This window comes from Condylura cristata, unplaced genomic scaffold, assembly GCF_000260355.1.
Source record: "Condylura cristata isolate star-nosed mole 26May11 unplaced genomic scaffold, ConCri1.0 scaffold00031, whole genome shotgun sequence".
In the NCBI taxonomy this organism is placed as follows: Eukaryota; Metazoa; Chordata; class Mammalia; order Eulipotyphla; family Talpidae; genus Condylura; species Condylura cristata.
This window is the reverse complement of record NW_004567132.1, coordinates 2766937-2777705: the sequence shown is the minus strand read 5'-3', so window position 1 is coordinate 2777705 and position 10769 is coordinate 2766937. Positions and strand designations below refer to the sequence as shown.

Sequence of the window (10769 nt, the reverse complement as noted above, 5' to 3'; positions counted from 1 at the left end):
GCAGGCGGGAATCGAACTCATGCGGAAGTGGCTTTAGATTCTCAGTGCTGTGCTTTAACCCGCTGCGCCACCAGGGAGGGCCTGTTACTGCTTTTTAAAATGTTCCCACGTGGATAATGAAAAATGTGGTATTCCATTTGTGTTTTAATTTTTACATTTTCCTTGAAAACATCTTTATATAATTTTTGTCTTACAAATTTATTTGTGGTAAAGTGTCCATGATCTTTTTCTTACAGCTTTTTGTATATTAAAGATAATATTATCACATTTTAGGGTGAAAATGTCCCTGTCTCATTCCTCTTGCCTAATTTGTGGTATTTTCTGTATAACCATTGGAAAATTCTTTATGTCAAATGTGTCTTTTCCTTTTATGGATTTTGGGTTACTGTCTTATTTAAGAGACATCTATGTCCCAAGATTATACAATTATTTTCCTCTAATGTCTTTCTTATTTCAGTCTTCACTTTACATCTGTAATTTACCTGAAATTTGTTTTCTGCATATAGTTTGATGTCATGAGGGTCTTTGTGCTCTTTTACTTTGATACCCAGTTGCGCCAGCACCTTTATAAAATAAGCTGTTTTCCTTGCTGAATTAAAAATATCCTTTTTTGTTATACAGTAACTTACTATGTAAATTTGTGTCTTATGTCTAGACCATTTGTTCTTTTATTTCTTTAGATGAAATAATTGTAAATATTATTCATATGCCAATATTGTATTTCTGTTGTAAGGTTTAAAATCCTCTCCTTCATAATTTTCTTGGTTCTTAGGCATTTGTTCTTCCACATTAACTTACAACTAATTTTATCTACTTTATCCTGATACATTAAATTTTTGTAAATTTTGGAAGGATTAATATTCTCGTGATAGGTTTTCCTGGCTGACCTTTAATAGTAGTTCCTTTTGATGACTGCAGAGTAGTCTCATTTATTTGAATACATCATAATTAACTGAATTACCAATGTTTAAATCTTTGTATTTAAGATTTCTATGATAAGCAATGTTGCTTTAACTGTAAAGCTTTGTGTGAATATCCACTCATTCACTTAGCAGTGTGGGAGAGGACATTTGCTTACTGCTTTACCAATACTAAAGTCGTTTTAGTCTTAAATAAAATAACATCACTGAAAAAGGTAATGTTACAGTCTAGTACATCTCTCCACACTTATTTAGTGTTAAATTTAACATACTTATACCTTAAATGTGGCCTGTTTCTGTGTTATTCTCAGATAATATTTAGAATCTCTTTGACAGGCATAGCTTCTTTTAATGACTTTTATCTGTGAGGAAGCATTAAAACTAGAGATTAACTTACAAAATTGGGAACTTTATGTTTTAAAAATTTGGCTGTGGTATCTGCAGAATAAATCAAACTACTTAGAATAAAGGTAACAAGTTCAAGGATGAGCACACAGAAATAAGGGGTTGAAATTAGTCTTGTATCCCATGAAATTTTTAGCAGTAAAGTTGCTAAAATTATTTAGCTGGGGAAAAGGCTGATTAAAAGGAAAATTTCTATAATCTAAAATGTGAAAAACAAAACTGTACTGTTTATTTGCTACTCTTGTTCTTTTACAGGTTGACTCTGCCACAGTACATGTTTACCTAAAGCAGAATAACTCTAAAGCAATTGGTAAACAAGGGAATGATGTTATTATAATGTGGAGATAGTGTTGTTTCACCAGGATTTTTTCCAAGGCAGAGGGAGCTAGAATAGTGCAATTGGGGCTGTAGTCTTCATCAGAAGAGTAGAAGAACTCTAGCTTTCCAATTATAGTAGGCTGTGTTTTCAGAAAATTAAAAGGAAGCACTTAGCTCAAAAACCCCCTCCCCAGAAAGGAAAAGCAATCTTGACTCTTTGCAGATTGCGTAGCTCTTAGTCCCACTTCACCCCCCCACCCACCCCCTACCCCCGATTGAGCTGCATTATATCCACAGCCACAGCAGTAATCTAAATACCTTCTATGGGTTTTGTATATTTCTGCCAGGGAGCAACCTGCCTGAGTAGTTTATCTCCTAAATACCAGTTACTGGGGTTTTTTGGTTACTTCTGGCTACTGAAGTTATACAGGTTTAGCATGGTCATCCCTAACCCTGTTTTTCTAAAAGGCCAATTATTTTAGTACTTATTTGTACTTTTTTTAGTCGCTGCTCTATGCAAAAATACCTGTGTATTAATAGTAAGGTCATCAACTTATTCCCTGTGTTATTTTTAATTAGGTGCTCTTCGTTTTATGAGACGGATAATTGGCCTTAAAGATGAATTTTATAATCGTTACATCACCAAGGGGAATCTTTTTGAACCAGTTATAAATGCTCTTCTGGATAATGGAACTCGGTACAATCTATTGAATTCAGCTGTTGTTGAATTATTTGAATTTATAAGAGTGGTAAGTTTATATAAAAGGATTCTAGTAATTAAATGTTTAGTGTATTTTAAATTGCTAGATTTTAAAGTTAAAGTTCAGCATAATCTTATCTTTTTTTTTTTAAGATTTATTTGTGCATACAGAACTGGGGTACAGGACAGAAATGCAGGGGTGGTGAGTGGATTCACCAGAGGCAGAGTGGGGAGCAGAACAGGTCGACTAACAAGTATACTGCTGAGGGAAGTAGCGGGCAGGTCAGGAGAGGTCTACCGCACCATGTGGTCACCTCCGGGGCAGACGGGATCGAACTCATGTGGAAGTAGTTTTAGCGTCTTAGTGCTGTGCTTTAACCCGCTGCGCCACCAGGGAGGGCCCTCAGCATAATCTTTTAACCAACATTTATATATGCAGTTCCCCTTTTTTTTTTTTTTTTAGATTTATTTATGCTTACAGAACTGGGGTACAGGCCAGAGGCATGGTGGATGAGAGGATTCAGCAGAGACAGAGAGGGGAGCAGAACAGGTAGATTGACAAAGTACACTGCTGAGAGGAGCAGCGAGCAGGTCAGAAGAGTTCTGCCACACCATGTGGTTCAGCTACCAGGCAGGGTATCAAACTCTTGCAGCAGTGGCTTTGGAGAGCTTCATACTGTGTTGCTTTAACTCATTGCACCACCAGAGAGAGCCCTCACTTCCCATTTTACTTGTCAAATGTTTGTCATTTTTGGCATATTGGATATTTCAGTCAAGCATGCCATTCATGTGACTTATTCTAGGGTAATGAATGACATTAATAGGAAGGTTGACCAATGCAAGATAAATAAAAGGTAGGAATCTCGTGGAATCTTAAATTGAACAGATCAGGAAGTTAGGTGGACTACACTGCCATATTTTATAGAAGAGTGACTTGAGACACCCAAAGTGATTAAATGACCTATTCTAGAGCATCCACTTAGTTAGAAGCAGAGTCAGGGCTTGATATATCACAACTTAATTTTAAAAAACAAGAGATTTGTCATAAAAATAAAAAAAATTCTACAAATAGCAGGGATGCGATAGATAACTGTAGAACCAATATAATAAATTTAGCCTCTCTACACACTGAAATCATTCCACTGGAGGAAATGGCCATATGGTTAGAAAAAAATTGGAGAAAAGAACATCAAATCTAACAACTTGTTTTCTAGTTTCTTAGAAGTGAGATTCCACTGATTACACGTTATTCTCATATGAAGATTTTTTTGGATTGTTTCTTATAGTGACCACTTGATAAGAATATTAGTTTTAAAAGGGTGAACACGGCTGTAAACTATAATTAACTACCTCACCAAGTTTCTGAATTCAGGTTCACTGTGAATCAGATGTGTGTGTTTTAATGAATCAGAAATTAACTTTTATATTTTTTCCTTTAAAAGTTTTGGTGATCTCGGGGATTACAACTGAGATGGGAAAAGGCACAAAATGATGTAAAAACAAGCTATTATTAAGAAAAAAGTTTTGATGATTTACTAATAAAATGAATTGTAGGGTTTAAAACCCCATCCCTATTTCTTTGATTTGTTTTTCTGAAAAATAGTAATTAATAAATGAGCATTTAGTTGCAAAACGTACTCATCTTTTTGTTCAGTGTACAATACAGAAGCATTTTAATGAGCTGATTTCTGATAACGAACCTGCTTTGCAGTGATCATTTAGATTGGTTCATTTAGAAGAATTTAGAAGTTATTACAATCAGTTTATTTTACAGTGATTAACCATTGGAAGATTGCAGAAAAAGACAAAAAGATGTTAGGTAAATAGTTTATTAGATCATTTTGGGATATTTCATTATTTAGGAAAGGTTTTTTTCCCATGTTGTCATTAAATAATGGCTTACATTTGCCAGAAATATCATTTCAACATCTGCTCTCTAGCTGTGTGCTCTTGGTCAGGCCATCATCATCCAGTCTTCCTTTCCTATAAAATGGAATCATAAAACCTATTTCATCGAATTTTTATAAGAAAAAATAAAATTGCATTTGCAAGTGCTTTAAATTGTAACATACTGTGTAAGTACACAAAATAAACTTTTAAGACATAAAGTGAGTCCATTTAATTTTCTGATGTTCTTTATACTTCCGCAAAAATGAAATGCTTCTCTTTTTTCCCAAATTTTCTATGGCATTCTGACTCATTAGAACATTTATTTTTTTGGAGATGATTTTCAAAACCTTTTTGATAAGCTTTGGAACATTAAAAAAATTATTCTAACAACCTCTGTATTATATTTGAAATGTAAATTTTGTGCTTATACAGGAAGATATCAAATCTCTTACTGCACATATAGTTGAGAACTTTTATAAAGCACTTGAATCGATTGAATATGTTCAGACATTCAAAGGATTGAAGACTAAATATGAGCAAGAAAAGGACAGACAAAATCAGAAACTGAACAGGTATTGTTTTAGTATTTTGCACTGATAGCCTATAACGTTACATCCAAAATTGTTTGTGGTTTGGATCTTAATATATGAAATTTACCCAGGAATTTTCTTTCCATCATTACAAGAATATACAGGTACAAGGTGTATACAGCAGGTATATACAGGTACAGGATTGTGTAGAAGGGTAGGTTATCCTCCTGACCCCAGTCTTTTATATGAAAGATTTGTGCTCCATTTTGTAATTTTAAGATTTAAGTCACATTTTTTGTGGTATTCTCTGGTTATACCATGTATCATCATTGAGGTGATTAAGATCTAAATTATATTCCATTGAAATTACTTCAGCTCCCTTGATTGTACATATTTATTCTCAGATTTAATATGGTCATAAATTTTTTAAATTACTCAATTTTATGATGTATTTCTTACAGTGTACCATCTATATTGCGTAGTAACAGATTTCGCAGAGATGCAAAAGCCTTGGAAGAGGATGAGGAAATGTGGTTTAATGAAGATGAAGATGAGGAAGGAAAAGCAGTTGTGGCACCAGTAGAAAAATCTAAACCAGAAGATGATTTTCCAGATAGTTATGAAAAATTTATGGAGACTAAAAAAGGTATTAAATTCTTAAATTTTTGAAGAGTGCATTCTCTTATTTATGACAGAACTTACACAATAGTTTGCGAAGGCTCAATCATAGTTGATAAAGCATGCAAGACTAGAATCATCATGCCCTTTCTCAATGCAGTTTTTCTAAAGTTGGGATTCTTTTCAGTTTTAAAATGGTTTTCTTGAAAAATGCCGTTTTATGATATTCTTCAATGGCTATATAGAACTTTATCTACTTATACTTTGCCTTCTGTGCATAGTCTTGATTTTATTTTTGTACTAAAATCCAGCAGTAAGAGACCATGTATAATTTCCATAGCACTCTGCCTTTTACAAGTGAGGAAACTGTACTCCAATGAATTTTCTCCTTGAAGTTCTAAAATCAATATAAAAGTTACACAATGATTTTTTTTTTAAGATTTATTTATTCATTCATACAGAAATGGGGTACAAGCCAGAGGTGCTGGGGCGGTGAGAGGCTTCACCAGAGACAGAGTGGGGAGCAGGGCAGGTCAGGAGAGGTCTGCTGCGCCATGTGGATCAATCACCTTGGGGGCCAGGGATCAAACTCAAACTGAGGTGGTGGCTAGCTTGCAGTTCTGTGTCCTAACCCATTGCACCACCAGGGAGGGCCCTCCACAATGATATTTTAAGAGAATAAAGCTATCTTTCAAATAGGTTTATGAAATAATATCTGATTAAGGTCTCAAAAGAATGAATCACACTAATGCTATTTCCTGAGAAATTACCATTATTGGAGTGCTATCCTGTTTATATCATTTAAATATTAATAAAAATGTATATTTTGAAAGAAATACACATCCTGGATTTTATAAAAGCTTGTAATTTTAGACATGACATTTTCTAAAGCCATTTCTCACAGTTAATGTTTTATTACTACATTTTCCAGGACTATTGTTCCGGGCCTCACACTTTTTCCAATCAATATAATAAGTTCTGTTTACTTCATTCAATCTAGGAAAGCAAATAGCCTATTAAAACATCTTTCAGAATAGATGGGTTTTGATTGCCAAATTATTCTACCTTTACTCATTACAAGCACTGAGCTGACTAGTCAAAAGAGGCAATGGAGGCATACCAAAAGTATTACATCCATGTAAAAATAATACAGAAATAATGGCAACCAGTTGTTAAAGGACAGTGGAATCTGGAATATCCAGAAACTAAGAGAATTAAGAGAAATGATCATATCATTTTCTTTATGCATTACACTAAGTGTAGGAGAGATTAATTAGTCTTTACAAAGATTATGGAAATACAGTCAAAGCTGCAGATCACAATAAAAGAGGCAGATAGCTAATGAGTGCTTCGGAGTGTCATATTAAGTACAGCAATGAACATTCTGGCATAGGGTGATGAATTCTGTTATGTTGTTCTTAAGGCCCTTTTCTACTCTTGAAATTTCTCAGATTTTAGATTATAAAACTTGTCACCACTATAAACACTCTGCTGTACTCTCTTAGCTCCTTATAAGGGAAAAATAATGTTCTGTATATTTTTAAATTATTGTTCTTTTCAGATGCTTTGACTTAGCATTACTTACTGATACAGGTTCAATTTTATTTTTGATTTAGCAAAAGAAAGTGAAGATAAGGAAAACCTTCCCAAAAGGACATCTTCTGGTGGCTTCAAATTTACTTTCTCCCACTCCACTAGTGCTACTAATGGAACAAACAGTACAAATAGTAAATCTGTAGTGGCTCAGACACCACCAGCAAGTTCTAATGGATCATCTTCCAAAACTGCAAACTTGACTACATCAGTAACAACCACCAAGGTACGTGAAACTACACACTAAAAAACTTTGATTCTTCCATCTTTGAAAATCCTTTCACGTTTACTGATAAAAAAAATGGAATTAAAAAATTTCCAAAGGAAGGAAAAAAACCCCACATTATCAGAGAGCATGATTAACAATAAATTTGATTGGGTTTATTTGACATATAATTGAGGTCTTTCTATGGAGTTTCATATACTGCTTTTATTTATTAAAAGCATTTTTCTATTAAGATACTATTGATGATTATAGAATTTCACTTTATATGACTATTCATAATACTTGTAGCATCCCTTCCCACGTGTGCTTCTTATATTTTACTGATACTCTATAGGCTTGCTGTGAAGATATAAATGATTTTTAAAAGCTTATTGCCTCTTTAGGCAACTCTCAATAAGTAATGGCTTTTTTTTTCTTTCTTTTTTATTTATTTAAGATATATTTATGCATACAGAAATGGAGTATAGGCCAGAGGTGTGGTGGGTGAGGGGATTTACCAGAGACAGAGTGAGGAGAAGAACATGCAGATTGGTGAAGTACACTGCGGAGGGAAGCCAAGTGGGCAAGTCAGGAGAGGTCTGCCTCACCATGTGGGTCAGCTCCCTGGCTGGGAATCAAACTTGTGCAGAAGTATGCTGAAGCAGCTGCGGCCAGCTTTGTAGTGCTGCACTTTAACCCATCGTGTCACCAGGGAGGGCCTGGCTTTTCTATTTTAACCAAACATATATGCACTTAACTTTCAAAAGTATTTCACATAGTATTGAAAGACAAGTTTACACTATGGGAAAACTCAACCCCTTTCCTCACGACAGAATAATTTTGAACACATGTGCCTCTTCTGTACATCTCTGGTTACTTTCCACATATTCTGCCATTGGAAACTGTTGAAGTCTCCCGTTCCTGTTTTAGCCTCCATGAGTTATTCTCTTACCTTGTGGTGCAGCTATTGAAAGGCTGCCTCTGCCATCATGTTAAGACTTCCTTTCACCTCTCTTACTTTTTTTTTTTTTTTAAGATTTATTTATTCATTCATACAGAATTGGGGTACAGGCCAGAGATGCGGAGGGTGAGAGGATTCACCAGAGATAGAGCGGGGAGCAGAACAGGCAGATCCATGAAGTACACTGCTGAGGGGAGCAGCGGGTGGGTCAGGAGAGGTCTGACACACCATGTGGTCACCTCCGGGGCAGGCGGGGATCGAACTCATGTGGAAGTGGCTTTAGCTTCTTAGTGCTGTGCTTTAACCCGCTGCCCCACCAGGGAGGGCCACTTTTCTGTTTTTTTTAAGGAGAGCATTTATTTAATTTTGTGGCTTTTTTTTTTTTTATGATTTATTTGTGCATACAGAACGGCGTACAAGCCAGTGGTGTGGGGGCAGTAAGAGGATTCACCAGAAGAGACAGCAGGGAGCAGAACAGGCAGATCGACAAAGTACGCCGCAGAAGGGAGCAGTAGGCAGGAAAGGAGAAGTTTGTTCTGCCAACGCCATGTTGGTCACCTCCGCAGCAGGGATCGAACTCGCACTGAAGTGGCTGTCGCTAGCTTGCAGTGCTATATCCTAACCTATTTCACCACCAGGGAGGATCCCTCTCTACTTTTCTTGTGCTGGTTGTTTCCTAGATTCCATGTCTCTTTGATTTTTTCCTTTCATTTTGATGGAACATATACTCTCATAATTTTTGATAAAAGAATCCCTTGAGAGATAAAATTTGAGTTCTACATATAAAAATGTCTTTATTCTTTAATACTCATACTTGAGAGGCATCCTTTTTCAGATACATTGTATGTGACTTTATTTTCTTTTTCCTGGAAGCATTTGAGTTTACCTCTGCATTCTAAAATTTTATGATGCTGTATGTTGGGCGTTCTCAGCTAAATAATCATAAAATGTTTTGGAACATTTTATGCTCTTTCACTGAAACTTACTGTTTAGATGTTGAGCCTTCTGGATAGGTCTTATAATTGTCATATTTTCCCCTATCCTCATTTTTCTTTGTTACATTTTCTGTATTATTTCCTTGAGTTTTTAATTTACTTTCCTTCCAGATAATTTTTAACTTAAGAACAAACAAAATCAAGTACTAGGCACAACCACATTTTTTCACCCTCTTTTATACTAACAGCAGATTACTGAACACCTTTGTTCTACATCTTTTGGAGAACTAGAGAGAAAAATTATTCTTGGAAAACAAATTATTCATTCAAGACTATCACAGAAGTTTGAAATTAATTAAGATAGAAGTTCAGAGAAGTAAAGCAGTAGTTAGTTGGCTCTCGATCTTCAGCAGTCAATGGCCACATTTCTAAGTGGAGGCATGTTCTTAATGCACTAGTAACTTTCTGCATTCTCATCATCAGTATTGACTGCCGCAATCATATTGATAGGATGAACTTTGATAAGAATGAACTTGTCTGTTTTCCTTTGAAAGACATCCCAGAACGCTGATAGGCCTTAAAAATCATTCTTTAAAAATTTTATAATTTGAATGTTAATGAGACATTAGCTACTAATGAAGTTAACTAGATAATTTTTGGACAGGAATGCTGTAAAAGCACAGAATACTCTTCTGGTTGTATTAACTATAAAACGTGTAAATTTTCTAATTTCGTTCAGAATTGGAACCCCTTTGTAGATGCTAAAACAAACACCTCTTTTTGCCACCAATTCACACTGTTGCTTTTTCACATACAAATTTATCCTTTTGAGCTTTACACATCAGGGAAAGAAAGAATTTCTTCAACAGAATTCTATAGCTTTGAAACTAAACCAGATTGATGGACATAAAAGTTCTCTCCAGTGTTTTGTATTTAAAACCACTTGTATGTGACCTCGATGCATTTCATATATTAGTGCTATATAGAATGTCATTTACAATACTGGCAGTTGACTCCAAATACAAATGTTCTGTAAAATAAGATAAGTAAATAATTTCTTAACTTTTATAGGTATCTGAAACCAAAAGATGGCTTTATTCTTAAAAGGGATTGAAGCACTCCCATTGAAATCAGGATCAAGACAGGATGCCACTATCACTAAACTGTTTTTCTATATTAGTCACTGCAGTTAGATTAGAATAAATTGAAGCTATAAAAATTAGCTTAACCTTTTTTACTGATTTTTTAAAATTATGTTTAAGAAAGAGCTATTTTCTTCATGAGATAGTGCATCTCTTACTCTTATTTTCTTAGAGTTGTTAATTTGGTGATTTCAGTAATAAATTCACTAGGTTACAACTGTTACTTGTTTCAGGGGAAAAAAATCATTCTTTCCATAGGTTTTTGTTAGTTTATCACTTATTTCACTTTCAAAATTGGAATGCTTGGGTTTTATTTCCTATAAAAAGTGATTCACATTTTCAAAAGGAATGCCAAAATAGTTCAGTTAGCGAGGGGAAAAAACACCTTCCCCTTCCTCTTTAATGTGCCTGGTATTCTGAAGTACAGAGGCTTCTAGTCCATTTTCTTCATGTATGTTTAGATAATAGAGATAAAATGCAGAGTTAAATTGGATAGCTATATTTTTCATATAGAATACTAATTTTAAGTAGAAATCATGTTAAGTCATAACC

The 10769-nt window shown here is 34.7% G+C and overlaps 1 protein-coding gene across 3 annotated transcripts in view; it reads left to right on the top strand.

The window, feature by feature from the left end:
- The window catches only part of SMEK2 (SMEK homolog 2, suppressor of mek1 (Dictyostelium)), a 51214-nt gene that overhangs the window by 37175 nt on the left and 3270 nt on the right, over nucleotides 1-10769 (top strand). The window contains exons 12-15 of one of the 3 annotated variants that reach the window (XM_004691413.2): nucleotides 2223-2392; nucleotides 4666-4805; nucleotides 5225-5409; nucleotides 6998-7200. In XM_004691413.2, the coding sequence (XP_004691470.1) occupies nucleotides 2223-2392; nucleotides 4666-4805; nucleotides 5225-5409; nucleotides 6998-7200 (698 nt within the window). Of the gene's footprint in view, nucleotides 1-2222; nucleotides 2393-4665; nucleotides 4806-5224; nucleotides 5410-6995; nucleotides 7201-10769 lie in introns of those variants that run through there. The other 2 variants (XM_012731535.1, XM_012731536.1) reach the window with 2 other exon arrangements.